Source organism: Anser brachyrhynchus (genome assembly GCF_964034855.1).
Source record: "Anser brachyrhynchus genome assembly, chromosome: 20".
In the NCBI taxonomy this organism is placed as follows: Eukaryota; Metazoa; Chordata; class Aves; order Anseriformes; family Anatidae; genus Anser; species Anser brachyrhynchus.
Genome location: NC_137713.1, coordinates 5,076,231 through 5,095,908, shown reverse-complemented (window position 1 = coordinate 5,095,908; position 19,678 = coordinate 5,076,231). Strand labels below are relative to the sequence as shown.

At 39.6% G+C, this 19,678-nt stretch overlaps 1 protein-coding gene across 1 annotated transcript in view; it reads left to right on the top strand.

Annotated features, from left to right (window-relative positions):
* The window catches only part of EFCAB5 (EF-hand calcium binding domain 5), a 48,265-nt gene that overhangs the window by 4,872 nt on the left and 23,715 nt on the right, over positions 1-19,678 (top strand). Inside the window, 12 exon segments of the mRNA XM_080563254.1 lie at positions 2,960-3,535; positions 6,608-6,764; positions 7,382-7,445; positions 9,293-9,363; positions 12,713-12,868; positions 16,800-16,899; positions 17,552-17,849; positions 17,851-17,972; positions 17,975-18,104; positions 18,106-18,148; positions 18,151-18,412; positions 19,602-19,670. Coding sequence (XP_080419380.1) covers positions 2,970-3,535; positions 6,608-6,764; positions 7,382-7,445; positions 9,293-9,363; positions 12,713-12,868; positions 16,800-16,899; positions 17,552-17,849; positions 17,851-17,972; positions 17,975-18,104; positions 18,106-18,148; positions 18,151-18,412; positions 19,602-19,670 — 2,038 coding nt within the window. The 5' untranslated portion in view covers positions 2,960-2,969.

Sequence of the window (19,678 nt, the reverse complement as noted above, 5' to 3'; positions counted from 1 at the left end):
TCATTTGCAAAGCCACTCTGAAACCAGGAGGAATAAAATCTATTTTGATACCTGCTCCAAAGGTAAGAAAACCAGTTCTTTAGAGCGTCAGAAAGCAAAAGAGAAAGTCTTTGTTTAATTTTAATTTTAATTGAAAAGAAAATCGGATGTGAAAAGGGTATCAGGCTCCTTGTGATTGGTGAGGTAAACATGCTCTACGAAGAACTTTAGGGAAAGGCAAAACTATTCCTGAGCAATAGAGGGTCAAAGAGTTTGGAGTCTGTTTTTGAAAGGACTTTGGAACTCCAACATCTCCAAAATATTTTCCTAGACAAATTTTAGTCTTACCTGGCCCTATCCCACCCATCAAAATGCTCTAACAGAATAACAATGAAACCATAAAAATCTTATTTATGAGCAGATTTGTTTTTTTGTACAGAAGACGGAGAGAGAATCATTTTGTACCTGCAGGGTTTACAGCAAGAATATTTCTCTCATAGAAAAGGAGCCAGGAAAGTGGCATCCTACTAAATAATGAAAAGCTCATCTTGCCTTCAGCTTGAACAAAGACTTACAGGAAACCTAATATCACATTTCAAATTTCATGGGTGTTCCTAAAGCTTGTGTCTCTGCACTGTGCTTACTTTTATTTGGACAATCGAGCCTCCACTTGGGAACGTCATAGAACTTGTGAGCTCTATATATTATGGGCCAAATTCTCAACAGATGTAAATCAGCATTGAAATTTATGAGCCGAAGTTGTGTTACACAAACTGGAGGTTTGTCCCTGCTATCACTGATAAATTCCAAGTTTTAGGGCCTGATTCTAGCACCCGTTTGTTGTTTATTTTAACAGTTACGTGCTGTGTGTATGCTCTTCCACACCCTCGTAGCCTGATTTATCTGCTGTACATGAAAGTAGTCGTCATAGTTCTGTGTGCCCTGCTTCCACTCTTGGAGATATGCCAATCCTGTGGAATTAAGATAGAGCAGTAGCATTTAGGTTTTTCTGTTGTTGTTCAGAAACAGAGGCACTTCATAAACATACGCTAATCCTCAAAATCTTCCTAACAAATAGTTCAGAGTAGTGTAGAAAATATGTTCATCGTCATTCAGAATAAGCCACCTCCTAAAGCAGAGTGCAATTGTCACTTTAACGTTGCACAGAAACTGCAGAAAGGTTTCATAAAGGATGTTCAAAAATAACATGAGTATTTGAATCTGCAAGAATAGTTTATTTTGGCACAAAAAAAAAAAAAGTTTGATTTGGAATGTGACCAGAATGTTTGTTTAACAGCCTGCTTTGAACCAGAAAGAGGCTGGTTTTAAAGCTTATTGAAAGAAAGTCACCTAAGCAAGGAACAATTTGACAGGGTTGACAGGTTTCCTTTTCTGCCATTATAAATCTAAACTGTACAGTTCATGTCCTTCAGTGCAAAACCAGCCACCATTCTTCCAATACTATTTGAGTCACGCAGGCAGCTTGATCCATAAATCTATCTCACTTCCCAACAGGTAATGCTTATTACAAACAAATTACCAGAAGATGCCAACAATCCCATCTAGAAAACAGACAGAGAAATTTAATGCTGTAAAGCATCCTACGTATCCGAGCAATATTTGGATTCAAACAATGGTTATGAACCAGAAGGTCATCGTATTAGCAATTACATTTGTGTTCCTGGAGGGCTTTAGTTCACATTTACGCAGTCTCTAGAAGGCTAAGCTCTCTTCAGAACAGCTACAAATGCTTAAATATGAATAGCAGAACATAGCGAAAGCAATGTTATTTCTATGGATACCGGGAGGCCTTAGTGAAAAGTACTTTTAAATAAGAGCTGGAAAAGAATAGTGTGGCAGCAAGTTCAGAGCAGAGTTTCATCTTTGATTTGGAAGGGCCTTAGTCAGGCTCTCTATTAATGTCACCGTTCCCTTGCTGTTGTTTAGCACTGAGCTGCTTTTTTTTCACAGCATGCTGGTGATTTTTCATGCAGTAAATCAAGCGGGTTCTGCTCACATTCTGCTCCATTACATCTGTGTAAGTTCCATTGTAGATGCAGACAGTTATGTATGGAGACGTATAGCAAGAGTTTTTAAATTGTGCCTTGTGAGCAATTCCATTTCTGCCTGGTATTTCACAGTATTAACATTTTGAGAAGAAAACAGTGTAGAGTGGGAAACTAAAGGGAGATCTCAGCAACTCTCAGTAGGTCTTTTACAAAATGATCTACAAATTATGTGTTTGTGAACAGTTTAGTTTCAGAGTTCATAGTGTAGTTTCCCTTTCTGTAGAAACTCTGCTGACCCATATATTTGTGTCCTGGTACATTAACAAAATGTCCAGAAGAAAAGCAGTTGCAAAAGTTGAAATTGAGTAGCCTATGGTACAGGCTTCCTCAGGATTTCTCACAGCTGCGGAAACCATGAAGAGTAAGTGGTAATTGAGGAGAGCAGAAGGTGGTGTGGAGATAGAGAAATCTTGCTCCTAGGTATCTGTTTTCCATGGCTTGCTTCCTCTGTCTCATATCCACTGGAGCTCCTCGCAGCATGTGAAGGGCCCTAAACAGAGATAATGATATTAGGGGTAAGAGGAATCCGCTGGTGTGAACTGGGGGGCAAGACTTCTGAGCACTGTTCACCACTTGGTTTCTGACTCTCTAAGTGACCTGGAATTAATCACTTCTCTACCGTGTCTCTGTTTTTTTTTTCTCCCATAAAAGAGGATCACAGTTATGTAGTTGCTCTGTCCCCAAGGCGTGTTGTGGTACATAATTAATCTTTATAAATCATTTACTAATCTTTGAAGTAAAGGGGCTGTACTTGTTTAAGAGTACAAAGCAGCAGTAAGAGAATAAAATAGGCACGTAGGAAAAGAATATTGGTTAATTCCTAGCTATAAGCTTTCTTCCTGTGTCATCTGCTAGGCCACTGCTGTATCTTTTGGCATTATATAACATACTTCTTTTGTTCTTTGTCACAGTCACTGACAAATGGCTGCTCAGCCGGAAGAAGCAGCCCAAACTGCAGGTCTAAAACATCCCAGACTTGTAAGTAAGGATATGACTGCCACAGAAACGAAGAGAAATCAAGGGAGTGATGAGCTGCCATGTCGTAGTAATTGTGCTTCGTGGAAAGAGTGCTTTTATGAAAAGGTACAGCAGAGGTCTCTGAATCTGCAGGAGAAAAAGGTGAAGATGATTCAGGCACAAAAGGCAAAAGAAGAAAAGGTAAAAAGGAGAGAAGCCTGTGACTGGCTGTGCAGAGAGTGGTTCAGTGATGAGAAGGAGTCACTGGATACTCGCACCTATTTGCTTGACAAACTCCTACCTACGTTAATCCCAGGAGTGGAAAAGCTGTTAATGCAAGTGGAAAGAAAGAATGTGCTTGTACCAGACAAAGAACCGACCAAATTTGACCCCATTACATTTCTTGGAGAATATCTGATGAGACATAACCCTCAGTATGATATTTCTACAAAGCCAGGCCCCTACCTGAGAGGAATGAAGATGGTCACAGAGGAGCTGAAAACTGAAATGGCAGACACAGCACCAGAGAGGTGAGAGAGTTGAAAGTGTGGCTGGTCACAAGATTAGAGCTGGGTCCTGGTCTCTGTTTTACAAAAGGCATGGCATGGCTGCAGTCTGGTTGGCAAAGTGTCAAACAAAATGAACTTTGTGCAGTACAGTGCCAGAGATGGTAATTGCCTCCTTCTTAAAACTTGAGAAGCAGGGCAATCACCAGAACGCCACACACAATGAAGCAGTAGTCATTCTTGTTTAAGGCTATATTCTGCCCTTCGTGACTGTGTAATTCCAATTCAGACCCTATCTTAATGACATATGTGAAATGCAAACTACTTGCAAACCAGTCTGGGTTAGCAACAGGAGCTCTTTAGGTGTGGTGTTGGTATCAAAGGTCTAAGGACTCTTCACACTGTTTCCTCCATGTTCTTCCAAACTTAATAAAAGGTGACCTCTTTTTCTCCTTCAAGATGATTTTGCTCAACCAAACCAAGAGCAATGTTGTCACATGGCATAGTAGCTGGCACATGATAGAAACTCTTTTCTCATAAGGTTTTTACTTTAGGTTTTCATTTCAGATCCTTTTTTCCCTTTAAAGTAGAAAGTGTTTTGTATTTTATTACGTTGCTTACTTGTGGGGTGTAGTCTAGGCTGCTTGGTTTAGTACAATATTAATGGATATTGGAAGAGGGTTGTATGGCATCTTACAATATGCTCACGTCAAAATGTGAGTGCATCAGGTGAGCAATAATGCGGTCATTTTAATTGCTTTATTCAGAAAAATATAGAAGTGAACATTTGTATTTGTAGATGACCCAGAGATGATTGTAAATGATATCAAAGTCACTCGTTACTACTAGGTCACTCTCTAGCTGTGTCTGTACTGTAATGACTGCAATGACTCCTATACAAATGGCTGTCTCATCTATTTGCATGAATGCTACATACAGCTTGAAAATTGGTTTCAGGGTTTCAGTGTGAGGAATTAGGGAAGTAAAATGTTGATGTGACTTATTCATAGACTCTAAATGAAGATAATTGATGTTCCCAGTATTATAATGAATCACAGAATCGTTCAGGTTGGAAAAGGCCTCCAAGATCATCTGGTCCAACCTTTAACCTAGTACTGACAAATCCACCACTAAGCCATGCTACTAAGTTCTACATCTGCACATTTCTTGAAGACCTCCAGGGATGGTGACTCAACCACTTTCCTAGGCAGCCTATTCCAATGCCTCACAACCCTTTCAGTAAAGAAATTTCTACTAATATCCAACCTAAACCTCCCCTGGAGCAACCTGAGGCCATTTCCCCTCATCTTATCCCACAGGTTATAAAAGAATATGTTAAATATCTCTCTCTACCTCTGAGTCTGTCTCCCTACATTTCTAGTCCACATCAATTATAGCTCTTAGGAATATGCCCTGTATGAATTCAGCTAAAGCAGTATAGTAAGTGAATTTTGTGCAGTCACTTACCCCCTTTTTCCCCACAGATAGAAATAAATATAACTGACTGATCATGGTCAGTGTGAGATAGCCCAGCTTTTTGTCTTTTCTTCATAAACAGACCTACGACAGCATAACCAGAGCTGGTAAAAGATTTTCAAAAGTTTTTTTTTGTTTGTTTGTTTGTTTTTCATTGTGAATCAGAGCTTATTTCTGGAGAGGTTAGATTTTCCTGTAGAATAAAAAGTGTTGGCTGCCCATGACATGTCTTGGCTTATCTTGTTAGGTTCGTGTTGGCATTTGGAGACAGGTTCTCTGTAGCTATGGAAGCTCCAGAACTGCTGCACAGGAAGTGTCTTTCAAGGGCTGTAGAAATCAGTCTCTTCGCAGGCAGTGCTGCCAAGGGGGTTTATGTAGCCATAGCTGTAGCAGGGTTGGCATATCGGCTGGTAGTAGCATCGTGGGATTTGCATTCTCAGTAGCTCAGGATTTACACGTTTGTGATGGCTGTGTTGTGGAATTTGCATAGGATTTTCAAACGACAGCAGCACAGAGGATTTTACTGACTCCATGTAGCACTGAGACTCCTAACGAGAGTCACTGGCTTTCCAAGCAGGAAGAAAACGTTAAAAGAGAAATGCCAGTCTGGGCTCAAAATCTCTCACATAAGCACCAGAAAAATGAAGAGGGAAATTCTGTCCCCAGTGAAACTCCTGGAAGCCTTGGCATTACCTTCAGCAAAGGCAGGATTTCACCACAGATTCGTATTTAAAGCTTACCAATCCTTTCTCAGGCTTCCTCTAGCCTCTCCTTAACTACAACCTGAGTGGGAGACAAGGAATGAGGGAGAACAGATGGGAGAAACTCCTGATCTAAATAGATTGATACCTGAAGCAGAGACTTTATTTTGTCCGGGGCTGGTAGTCCTTCAGTCTGAGTCACTCATCCTTGTGTGGGAGTTAGGCGGCTGTCTTCCTGAAGGAACATGTTTCGTTCTGCGGTGAGAAGTTACCCTCGCTGCAGAAATTTCGTTGAACATTGTTCTCTGCCAGTGAAGTGCTTGTGTGAAACGCTACTTAGGCACTGAGACAAACGCATGCTGATGCAATTTTGTTGGTAAATGAAGTGAGGCAAAATTAGGCACCTCTGTTCCTGCTAAAATTGAAAGAAAATTGAAAGACATCTATACAATGTATGATTAATGCCGTTATAAATGTCTGCAAGCACTGATGGTAAAATTTATCACTGTTGAAGCTACATAAACTAGAAGAGCTGTACAGATCATTTTCCCCTAAATGTCAACTGTGTACTCTACGAGGGGCTTTTTCTACAAGCACGTATCTGATACTCAGAAGTTATTTCTTCAGATTCATAGTTACACTAGATTTCAGGAGATTATATATGTCAGGATATAAATATTTTCATCTCAGAGCTGCCCTCTGAAAACACAGATCACTAGCCTCTAGTTCAGTAACAACACTAGTAATTTTGTGCCCCAAATATCAAGTACAGCTTTGGAGAAAAGTGTGCTTTTGCTAAAAGGACAAGAGTTTCAGTAAGATATTTCCTTTCTTTTTGTTCTTCAGGAGAGGCTTGATCTAGCTTACTAAAGCTGGTTTATGTTGGTATTGTTCTAAGTCATATGCCTATGTCCTACAGGCTGGCCAGGATGAAGGCTGAGGCAAAGACCAAACGTAAGGAAAGGAAACAGGTGGAAAATATGGAGTCTGAGCAGAAAGAGATGAGGAAGGAGGCGCTGGCAATTCAGTTCAAAGAGTGGACAGTGGATATCAGTGGCAGAATACCAGTTGCACTGGTAACTAGGGTTGATCCTTGTTAACACTGCTGTGGTTGTTCCAGACAGGAGGAAAAGGAAATCTGGGCAGTCTGCCCTGGAATGGCAGCAGTGGAGCAGAAGGGTGGGTAACGGCTCTGACATCCCCTGAAATCAGGGTGCAGGTCAGTGTCTACCACAGCTTCACCAAGCTGATTCCTCCTGAGCACGTGGAAGGCTTGCAATGTGTTCTCCACAGAGGTCCTGGATAAATGGATGGTGAGGTACTTGGACACTCCCGAGGTTGCTGGATACATAACTTTATCTCTGGATGTCCCTCTGTGCAGCTGGTTATCCTTCAGAATCCCCTTAAAAGATCTGGTGCAGCCAGTTTTGCTCACCTTTGGCCCCAATTAAATCTTCTTTCTAGCCCCAAGACTCACAGAAATTGACAGTGCATCTTTCTTAAAAGTCACACAAGTCCCCTAGGAATTGTCCGATGGTTACATAGAGCATGACATAGACAAAGTCTACATTTAACAGGACCTACTTGTTTGTGGTAAGAAGTGTGATTGTCCCACATGACTGGTTATTCAGCACGATTTACTTTAGTATTTGTCTGCATGAAACAGGCCTTTGACTGTTACCTTGATTTGTAGATTCAGAGTGCACTGAGGTCTTTCCTGGATGTCGTTGCTTCTGCTCCCATGGATGTGAGAGAAGGTAAATTTTTGATGTGTCTTTCTTCTTTAGTTTTATTTCTGTGGCCTGAATTCTAATGCAAACTGAGCAAACAATGAATGAATTTGATAATTGACAAAGAATCTGTAAGGGTAGTTACACCAGGTAGTATATTAATCAAAAATCTTGAGACAGATTGGAAAGAGACTGACCCACCACGTGGTTCATTAATGTGATCTTGAAAAGTACAAGAGAAGTTAAAAAAATTCGAAAGAGATAGAAAGATCACCTACAGGCCCTTTCCACTTATATCCTGCATGAGCCAGACATTGCCATGTGCTTATCACTATTTTTGAGAATCAGTGTAACAACCTCCTTCAGCTGCCCTGTCCCATGGTGTACCCTGGCTCATGGGAGGTCTTGGAAATCCGATGGACAGCTTGGCATACCGGGAGGTCAGGAGGAAAGGTAAGATCAAAGAAATCAGTCTGACAGAGTTGTTACCTTGTATGGTTAAAAGGAAACAGATGAAATTTGCCTAGCATTCCACTAAACAGCACATCTTGTCTAGCCATTCCCTTTGCCAGTCCCAGGCATGCCAGTCACAGCACAAGGGCCTCTATATCAAAGCGCTCAGCGCAGAAGGGATTTCCATTATTCCTGTCCACTTTATAGCTCACACTTGACCTCTTTGAATAATGATAATTGGATGGATAGAGCCAGGAACAGTGAAGTGGCAACATTCAACCTGCTGCCAGCCCTTTACATAGATAGCATGTAATGATCATCAATAATAACAAATCTGCCTTTGCTGGGAGATGGGATAATAATCAGGGCACCTCCAGAGGGTATTTCTGCTTGCTGCTGAAGTAACCTCTGTGTAGAGCTTGCCCTTGCTCAGACCTTTCTGTATTACAGATTTGTCCCTCCGAGTAATCATCCTGTGTTGGTAGCACATCGTGTGAATGCCAAACACAGCCTCTACACTCCTGGTGTGGTGGCTGTGGTTCTGGAGTGCTTGAGTATGAACAGTTCCTGGGATGTGAAACTCGTATGGAAGTTTCTGTCTGGGTGCTTGCTCCACAGATTCTGGAGATGCTTCATGTCAGATTTCACTAATACGCTGCTCCATTTCTCAGTGAATTTAATTTAGTAGCATTCAATATATATTAATGGAACATTAAGCTTTGTTTTATAGTTTAGTAGAGATATTGTACAGTTTAGGAATGTCTTAAGCAATGAGATAAGTGCATTCTATGGGGAATGTTCTCATTATTCCTGAGGTATTGCAGAATAAAGAACAGAAAAATGATCCCAACAGAAATAGCATGTTTGTGCTCAAAGACCTTATTAAGAAATCTGTGCAGACATTTGGTGTATCTTTACAGTAGTCAAGAAGCTGACCAACAGGTAGCTCTGAATAGCATAATCAGTAAAATGTTTCCTACAGAGTTTCTTGGAAAAATTACTGTGATTTTCAGATTCCACTCTTGCAAGGCAGAATTGATGTCCCCAGAATTTTCAGGCAGTTTTATCTGTTAAATTGAAAATACTTTCTTCCCTCACATAATTAGTGGTAGCTGCTGTTAAAATCATTGCTGTTTTCACCAGTATATATCAAGAATAAATATGACCATACAGTTCTGAATAGGTAAGTGCGAATTCTCAACAAGAGAAATATTCTCAGTAAGAATCAGATTTAGATAGCCTTTATACAGCCAGGTGCCTGAGATCCTTGTAATTTTCAGCTATTGTGTAGGATAGCCTCAAATAAATGTAATCCAACATGAAAAGAAAGTAAATGTAACATAAAACATGCAAGAAAAAATGTATGCAATATGCTAAACCATGGCTGCTTGCCTTCTAAACCAATATCCATTTTTTACTAGCCATCTATGACAGGAAGCTGGAAATCGTAGACACATTGGAAAAAAAAGTAAACATTGAGGAATTCACAGAGGTGAGAAATGAAATAAGAGTATCTGATTCAGAAGGTGATACTTGTCACAAAGTAGTACCATTTCCCTGTGGACAGCCAAGATGAGTAAGTGAAGGGCTTCTGTTTTCTCCAGCACCCCAGGTAACTGGTCGTATTAGGACATTTCATATTCTGTATCCATTCTCCACTGTCACAATGCTTTCATTTTTGCCCTGAACTGTTACTGGCATGAACCACAACCAGACAGTAAGAAATGTCAAAAATGTCTGTAAAGAGCAACCAGGATGAAAAATACGCAGTTTTAAAATTAAAAGCTGTCAATGAGAAACATCAGAAGTGTGTTTCTAACTCACCAAAATCAAGAAAAGCAATTGGAAGTTTCACCTCATTACTCTTCATCAATTTGAAAACAACCATATCAGTTCAAACTAAATTACTGGAAAGCTCTCCAGGCCAGGACTTTGCCATCCATTTCTACCTATGACAGAGCTAAATTTTATGGCTAGGTTATTAAACCTGTGAAAAGGGATGTTTGGAATAGAAATAATGACAGACCCTCAACTGCAGCGGTATAGTGGGTGCAGTTACAATAATTAAAAACAGAGAATAAAGCAGCCGTGCGGAGACTTAATTTCAAGCAGCCGTGTGCGATTTTTGTGCCTTCTTCACTCTCAGGAGACTCACATGTTCAGTATTTTGCACAAAGATGCATTTTTATAATAACTTGTTGAAGGCTTTTTTAAGCATGAAATGAGTTTTTTTTAAATTTTAACCTCAGAATAACAGCATTTAATTAAGGAAATTGTTGTGGATAATGGGAGCCCAGAGAATTGCTGTAGTCACTGAAATGAAGCATCAATCCATAACTCTATGGTACGTGTATAAGCACAGAATGAATTCATAATACATTAACATTAGAAAAAATGTTTTGAAATATATTTTGTGCATTCTTTATTTTAACTCAATTAAAAATGTGAGAACAGAGATCAGAAATATGAAAGACATGGACTGTCATGCTGTCTGATTTACCAGCCAGTGCAACATTGTTCTCAGAATATATTCTCTGATGCTTTTTCCAGCCTGGTTTTAATTGAATCGAATGATGAGGCTTTCATCACTTCCCTTGGGAAACGCTTCCATAATCACAGACCTCATTCTGAGGACAGCGTTGTTTCTAATCCTCAGCTATAATTTACCTTTGGTCATCAGTTTGCATCATACACCAAAACCAGAAAAAGAGATGATCTTTCTCCACACTGGTCTAGGGCTTTTCACATGTAGAAAGAATTGTTTTTTAATGTACCTTAAAATTAAATGGCTTTTTTTTTTCCTTCCTTGAATTCAATGCAGCTTTTGGTTACTTAAAGGCTCTTAGAATCTCAGTAGAGAGACCTCACACTGGTGCACACCTGTGGCTTTTTTGTTTTGTTTTGTTTTGTTTTTCTGGACATGCTCAGTGGCTGGTCCTTGTATTTTTGCCTCCTTGCTGATGAGCTGGTCAGGTCTTTTATATTAAAAAACATTTAGATCCCAGAGACCAGTCCTTAACGGTTTATTTCACAGGTTTTGTACTATAACGTGGAACTTCCAGCAGTCTGACACAAAGCTTTTGATACCAAGGGAAATACTTACATTGGTAGGGTCCAAATCAGGCTTTACAGGTGAGGTGGTTTTCCATTAGTGCATGTGGCTTACTCAATTTCTAGTGAGATCAGTAGGAACAAAAAGCAAAGACTAGCCGATCCTTTGTTATTGATGATTATGTGTTTCCAAGCTACCTTGAGGTCTCACACTGGATAGCATTAAGGAGGTGTCCCAGCTTTCTTCTGATAGGTGTCAAAATCTCTTGGTTAAGATAAATAAATGTATGTTTATTGTGTGTACAGCACTTTACACTCTAGAGTGCTTTACACATATCAGCTAAGAAAAGCTTATAACTCTACGGTAGTTCCTCCTGCCCACATAGCTGAACATACGCTTCTAAAAAATGTTCCGTGGAGCTGTTAGACAGCAGTATTAATATACAAGCCTTTATATGTGTCATCAAGATGACATAGAAAATAGCAAGCTGCTTGTCCAACCTGCCTCCTCCCAGCTGCTGTCATCTTCAAGGTTCATCTGTCACAGGGCTCCAGGCTGCAATAGCTCTGAAAAGCTAGTAGATTCATGTAGCCCCAGATCTGCCACCTTCTCTCTAACCCACCTACATCCTTTCTTTTTATGCTGAAATGCAGAAAAAACACACTTTGCATTAGGAGTTGTTCTTTCCCACCAGCCACTCTTCAGGCCATTGGCTGCTGCTTTTCTGCTCTTCCTCTCATCTCCACTTGTCCCATATATTTGGAAATTATGCAATACAGACTTGAATAATAACAAGTATATTAATATTTCAGTTTGTTAATGCCTGTGTGGCATTTCAACAAGTTCAGGATGCTCTAGCACTTATGTCAGGTATCCATACTCTAAAAATGGGATAATGGGGAACATTCTCTGTTTTGCAAATTCTTCCTGTTAACTGTATAGGCTCCCTATTACTGTGGCTGGCTCCAGAAACCTGCTGTAATAATTCAGCACAGGCTTTGGGATTGTGGTTTGTTCTGATGGACATTATTATTTATGTCATGCACACCGCATTTTTAGAACCATATTGCTTGTGCTCATAAAAACCACATGGCTATAAATCCAAAGTGTTAAAAGTGTCTCCAAGGCTAGAATTTAAAATAAATCTCAAGTCAGTAGTATTCCCAGTGTCAGAGGCCTTAGGTGACAGCAGGCTCACATTTGAAAAGTTCTTTCCTTTTTTTATTGTATCCAGAGTGGTTCTCTAAACACTGGAATTGTGGGCAGTGGTCATTTTATGACATTAGAGAGCTAAGTGTCAGTTCTGCAAAAACTAATGTCTCAAAAGGCCTCCTTGGGAGTAAAGTCAGGAATACTAAACGTTGCAGAAAACCATGGAGAACTTGTATCCTGCCTGAGATAACCTGCCTTAGGCATTGTTGGAGAGATTCTGATCCAGCATCTCTGATCCACTGAAAGTGGGAAGTGGTCTCTGGGCCAGGAAGGGAACTGTTTAATATGCATTTGTGCAGTGCCTAGCGCAGCAGCAGCATCCCAGGCTTGTGTGGAGAATACTGCTGCTTCTGAAGGAAATAACGAAGTAAGCAGTGTAGCACCCATGCACCAAGTTTGTATCACATTAGCAGACTGACCCACAAAACAATCTACTTTATATTTCATTACGTGGTAGATTTGATCCACAAAACAATTTCCTTTATATTTCATTACGTAATAGATTTTTAAGAGTTCAAATTGCAGTGAAAATACTCAAAGAAAGCTAATGATTTATGCTACTGCTTTCTCTCCATAGTATGTCCGTTCCTACACTGAATATTTTTCAAATGACATGTTCCAAGAAATCCTGAAGCATCTCCGTCAGTGTGCTCTTGACTTCCAAAAAGCCATAAGGTGTGATACGTGGAGGCAAATGTTTACTGATCTCTTCCTAGATTGTGATTATGGAAAGGTAAGCAAAGCAGTTCTCAGCCTAAGTTCAATATGATGATGCTTCTACTTCGGTATTTCTCAGGGTCACTGCCTTCTTTTTATTCTTTATGACTCCAGATACTCTTTGCACTTACTTAGCATTATTTCAGAGGGCAATAGCTGTTGTGTTGTCTTCAAATTCATAGTTCTTACTTAGACACAGAAATGCCAATAGCCTATAAGCTGATGGCCAACTAGAGACTAAATGACCTTACATGATAACTGCCTGGTGTTTGGTGATTCTGGAGAAGAAATTAACCGCAGACTTTAGTACTGGTCGTTACCTGTTCCTATAGCACTAGAATGTTTTGGTGCTAATTTGTCTATTCAGCTATATTTCAGCAAAGATAACCTGATATAGATTGACCTTAACAAATGTGTACATTACTACAGTAGTTGCATATATTGTATTGCATTAATTGTGGTGCATTAATTTATACATCTTCAGGCCTTCTATCAAAAAATCTCATGAAAGTATAAAGTTAAAATGCAAAATAATCTATCTGTACCGCCTTTCTGAGTACGTAGTACGAACTTCAGCTGCAGTTTATAGACAGGAAATTAAAATACAATGAGTCAGTTACAGAACTGGAAATGGAATTCAAAAGCCATAATTTGGTTTTCAACAGCTCTTATCTCTATCTGTCATCCCCTGAATACACCTGCACCCCCATTTTTAAAAAGCTAGACTTACTAGAAAACTAGCAAATAGTAGAAGCTGAAGAATCAATGGCATAAGCTATTGCTAAAAACTTGGGCTTTGTGCAAAAAGTATGGTACTTAATTTGAGTAGCCTCAGCTAGCCAGCTGCTGGCTACTACACTGTAAACAGTTGCCATGATCTTGCAGGTTTCTCCTCTACATATATTATATATTCCATTCAGCACTCCTCCAGTGGTCTTTACATCACGCCTACTCAGAATGAATGAACTGTGCTCTACAATGTCATGCTAATAATGTCATTAGCTCCAAGAGAATGGAATTACAGAGCACATTTCAACACCAATGACATGTTTTAGAGGATGGTGGCGAGCTGCTATTTCAGGGATGAGGAAAGAAATGTGTCTACTTCTCAGTCAGAAGACATTTCATTTTCCTATTGCTCTGTCAAGCAAGAAGAGCTATGGTGGATTCTCCTGGGCAGAGTAGTATATAAAGCTGCATCCTATTTTTGCTATGCATTTTGAAAGGTTCCCTTCTTTCCCTTTCATGTTTTAATGTGACTTTCTTCCTACTATTTTGGTGGCAGTAATCACTATCTCCATGCAACTAGTCCCAGTGGAATCTCAGCTGCAAAGAGCCAGAAATGCTAGTACAAGATAACAAGACTGAGCAGCTCTCAGCACAGACTCCATCGCTGCACAGAAAAAATTGATCACAGCACAAACTTGGTTGCTCTTTCTAGCCTCTGAGGTAGACTTGCTCTCCAAATTGAGTGTGCTAAACTGTAGCGTGGGCCATGCAGTTCTTTTAAACCTGACCTGGTTTCTTTTGTATAGCGCTAATAAGTCCTGCTGTACTGTACCCACAGGCGAGATAAAAAATGCAAACTAACCCAAGGACTTCTACCATTTTGAATGTGATCCATTACCTGTAGTACTCATTCTGCAAAGCACAGCAGAGCAGTTGTTTCAGTTCCTAATTTACATTTGTTTGGCAGCAGGCAGTTATTCCAGTCTGCATGGTGAGTGTGGCTGGCTGTCTCAGTGAGTTGCAATTAGGGCCAGGGAGCTGAGAAAGCAGTGTTTAAATTACAGTCAAATTAGAAGGTATCCACATGATCATTATTATGATTTCAAATGCATGCATCCAGAAGGATGGCAGCTCAGCCAGAACAGCCTGGACTGTGTAGTGAAGCAGTAACTTTCCAAGGCAGTTGAATCACTGCTCCAATGCCCAAAAAGGAAATGGCTCTTTGAATTTTAAGCTTATGGCGTCTCTGTGCTCACGTGTGTCAAGTATAATTTCTCTTGACGTTGTAACAGAATCTGTATTAATTTTCAGGGACATTTTAAGCCCAAGACCTTTAAATGTAACTGATTCTAATCAGAGATTAGTTTTCAAACTAATGCAGTTTGAGACACTTGTGATTACCTTCCTCGCAGTACGACAACAAAGTCTGCTTTCTCATGACCTTTCATGAGTGTCTATTCCCATCTTACTCACTAACAAGCATATTGTGGTGGTGAAGATACGCATATTATGTTTCCAGAAGAACAATCAAGCAGTTAAATACTGACCTATCATTGATTAAATGGCAAGTCTGGTTTAGTCTGTGTTGATAAAGGAATTGCTCATAGATCACAGAGCATTGCTGAAAACAACTGTGGATCATCACCTGCCAACATTTAGGTGACAAGGAAATTAGGTCAACATGTTTCAACTCTCCAGCCTCTGCAGTTGGCACTAGTTAAAAGTGGAGGCAAATTTTGGGCAGTTGTACAAACACAGATGGCCTGCTGTTATTTATAGTGGATGCTGTACCTATCCTACTGATAAACAAGAGTTAGTACAAAGGGCTGATACGCAGGAATCTTTAATCAGCTTCCCCAGTCATACATGAAGTGCAAAGAAATGTGACCTTTTTCTAATAAATTTAGGAAGCCAGGGAGATGAAAGTATGAAGTATGAAAGACTAAAACTAGGCTGAATGGCTGATTACACTTCTGGTTTGTTCCTTTCCTCAGAATTTGCAAAAATCTTTCAATTTGCTTTGGAGGAAAGGTGTCACAGTAATAGAAAATGTGATGTATTTACTTACTTTTCAGAATTAGCCTACTTGGGAGGCACTTCACCAGTATATTCTGGGTATCTCCATTGTTTTCAAATGCTCTGATCCTTATATTGATGCCACTACTTATAGTTTTGGATTATAAACATCGCAGTTATCTTGACCTCATTTCCAGAAAAGAGCAGCAAACTTCTTCTTTTATTTCTTCAAGTTAAGGACAGGAAGAGTTTCCACATCATTAAAAGTGTGGTGAATTTTACATTTTACAGTTTTTACTCTAAGAGAAAAAGAAAAAAGGAAATCAATAATACAAAAGAAAAGGTACTTGCCACAAATAAACTTAAGTAAATCTGTTCTCTAATTAACTACCTTATTCCATTAATGGGAGGGAGATTACAAAGAAAATGGGACTGAAATAATGACAACAAGAATTCATTGTAAAATGGAAAACTTGCAATCGTTTAGATTTGCTTTACTTTTTAAGCTCACAATTTCCTGATTGGAAATGACCCATTTCATTGTCTTTTCCTGGTTTTATTGTCTGTACATACTCACACTGAGCAACAAGAATTTAATAAACTCTCTGCTAGCCTCTGCACTGGAACTGCTGATGCCTCTCTCACCTCTGCGGTCATCTGTGTATGAATTTTTAAAGGAAATCAGGGAAGTTGTAATAATAGCTTAGATTTTTGGACTAATTATTTTCCCATACATAATGCTTCAATGAAAATGATGGGGCACAAAACCAAACTACAATGTGCAGCTACTATCATAATACAGCACAGCCCACAATAAGTGAAAATCTTCCATAGTCCTGTCAGGCAATCAATGCTTATTTTGAAAGTATAAAATGTTGGTTCTTTGATCTTTATATGCAGAACTCATTTGGCAGAAGTAGTCACAACCATCTAACTGCAATTTCTCAAGAATATGCAAGAGAATGTGCTTGCAAATTAATATGTGTGAGGGGTCCTAGCTAAGCCCAGAGAAGAAAATTTTGTCCTTATAAAATAAATGGACTTCTTTGAAATTTGTTCTGATGTTCTGCTAATGGATAATTTTTAGTCCCATGTAATTCTTAGCTAATATGTGGTGCCTTTGTAGTGCTACAAAGGTTGATTCAAGTCCCAAGAACTAGAGAAAAAAATTCAGAATCAGTAATTGTAATCTTTTTGTCTAGGTTGGTCTCTTAGACAGACAAAAAATACTTGCCCTGCTGGAAGAATTCTATGACAGAAGCCCCGTGAGTGCTAAGAAGAGATTTTGTAACCCAAGACAGTGTAAGCATATGGGATGTTTCAGTTGTAGTTGAAACATTAGGTCACATGAATTTGTCTAGCTAAGATATGTTTTATGGACAAAATGGACCTAAATGGATGCTGTGACCTATGCACCATAATTTGCAAATGCTTTGCAAACTGTGATGCAACGATCAGAAATACTTCAGCATCCCGAACCTTTCCTTCCTACGAGATTCTGTTGTACTTTCCCGAAAGAATTCTTTCTTACTGTGCATTATTAGAAGTTAATTTCCTGTTTACACTAAAATTTCTCTGGAACTTGGAATAATAAAGAAAAAGCACAGAGAATCATCTACATGAAAGTGAAGTATTTTTAAGATATTGGTTATTAATTAATTGCTGGGATCAAATGTAAGGCAAATTACGGCTTTCCGTTTTAGTATGGAGAATTATGAAAACTACTTCAAAAGAAACACGGTGTGATAGACAATAAAGAGCAGTTCTCTGCAGGCAAAGATACTATTCTGAAGTTTTGTTTTTCTGGGATGCATGTTTGCAGCAGGTACTTTCTTGTAATTTCTATTTGCTGGGGAATACCTTTTTTATTTATTATTATTTTTTAATTTCTTTTGTAATAATAGAGGACAAAACCCAAGCAAACTATGAACTTACCTGTTTTTTTCTACATTAGGGCCAATAATTGAGCTGCAAGAGATTGAGCTTGCAGATTTATGGGGAGTCCTTCATGACGAGGAAGTTTGTGAGGAACTCAATGAAAATTTAGTCTTGTCTCAAGCAGAGATTTCCAAGAGAGAGATTTTACCATGTGAACCTGTAGGTGATAATAGCCAAGGCAGTTACGAAATGAGCACTAGTGTCAGTGAAGGTCTTCTTGAGCAAATGGACATGAGTGAAGCTGAGACTGGAGGAATTTCTAAGGAAGAAAAACAAGCAGCAGAATCAAAGGTGAGAAAGGAAGGTGAAGAAACTATCAGTGGTGAAAAGCACTGATCTTGAATGTAGTGATTTGAATGGAGATATAATACATAGTGAGAACACCAGTTTCCATGAAGACACCAAAACTGAGAGGCAAACTGAGTCTGCAAGTGCAGACAGGAGGAACCCTTGCTAGGATCAGCCTCTGCTGATTATAATCTCAGTAGAGATGAACCTGGATCTGAAAAACAGACAGAGGAAGAATTTAGCCTGGGTAGCGAGCCTGCTACAGAAATAAATAGGGAAAAAATATCATATATCGAGCAGAGAACCTGTCTTAGAAGGGAGGTTAGTGGGGAGGGGGACAAATGGATTGCAGAGGCCACCAACATGCTTTCAGGACCAACACCTGAAGCTATGAATGTGACGTCTGAAGACAGAGTTGTGGCAGACATGGATGTCATTGCTTCAAAACAGGATGCTCCAGTTGCAGAGGCTGTGAAAGAAACTGCTGCAAGGAAAGAGAGTTTTCTTAGTGAGCACAGCGGCCAATTTGGACAGCACACAAGCTCAGAGACAAGACTGCAAGACAAGGACCTGCAAGACCAGAGTAAAGGTAAAGAGTTCTTTATTGTGGCAGACCTTAGTCTTTTTAAACATACACCTTTTGATTGGTTTAACTGTAGGTGTGTTTTTAATCCATCTCAAAACCAGTGCAATCATGTGAGTGATTTCTGAATAGACAAGACTAAAAGCTTTGGTACTTTCAAGACTAAAAGCTTTGGTATCTTTTCAGTATGGTGTTTTCTGTCGGGGTTTCAGTGTTCCTCCCACAGGACAGCAGGTGAGGCACTGTGCTGGTGATCTGTATTCAAGGCACTGAGCAGACATTTTAATTCAAGTAAGGACTTTCTGAAGCATCAGCATTTTTGTAGTAAGGAGAAATTACATTCTGTTTCACTCTGTAATACTACCATAACAAGACAAGAGCCTAAGAATATTAAATATGAAATGATTTTAATAATCTTTAGAATGCGATTGCCCATAGGGAGATACATTATCGGATCATGCAGCAGGAACCTTTTATTTTAATCTCTCAGTGTGTCTCCAAAGGAATACCATACTTCTCAAGTGTATACAGAGGCCTGTTCTAGGAAGGCTGTTGTTGGGCAACTGTGGATTTCATAATAGGTGCTTTCTTAAACATACTTCAAGGAGCAACTTCCTTGCTAGTGCTGTGTTAATACACTCTTGCATCTCACAGTTTAAAACTGCAAGAACTGGGTCTACATTGCCAGAGCAGCCTAATTACAGACTTCTTACATAAGGGACTGTCAAGCTGATAGCACAGCCCCCTAGAACCTACAGCTTTCCGTGGTTAACTTCCAGTGCACAGCACTGGCCTGTCATTCAGCCAGTCCCTGGATGCACACATCCTGCACTGTTTGGGGCAGGCAGTACTTCCATCTTAAGAGCAGATACCCACTCTGTTCTCACAGAAATGATGGGGTGATGGTAGGATGCTCTTTGAGAGAAAGATAGAAATAAGAAGTCTGAATATCATTTTGCATCTGCATTGGAAAAGAAGCTATCTAATTGCTCTTGTTAAGATAGATATTTGTAGCTGGGCTTAAGAATTGTAATAGTCACCAGGTGAATTTCAGAACACAGTGTTTCCAGGCAGTAAATAGCTACTGATAACAAGGGTAGCTCCAGAGACACAGTGGTATATTTTACATGTTAGTCAGCAGGCTGGTCAGATTATTAAGCTCTGGTTGACAGAAGATTCCTCTTTAAAACTGCAGGTCTAGCTTATTCAGACAGACAGGATTCTCAGGCTGAAGCTGGCCAGGAGTTTGAACTGCCATGGTCAGGTGAGTAC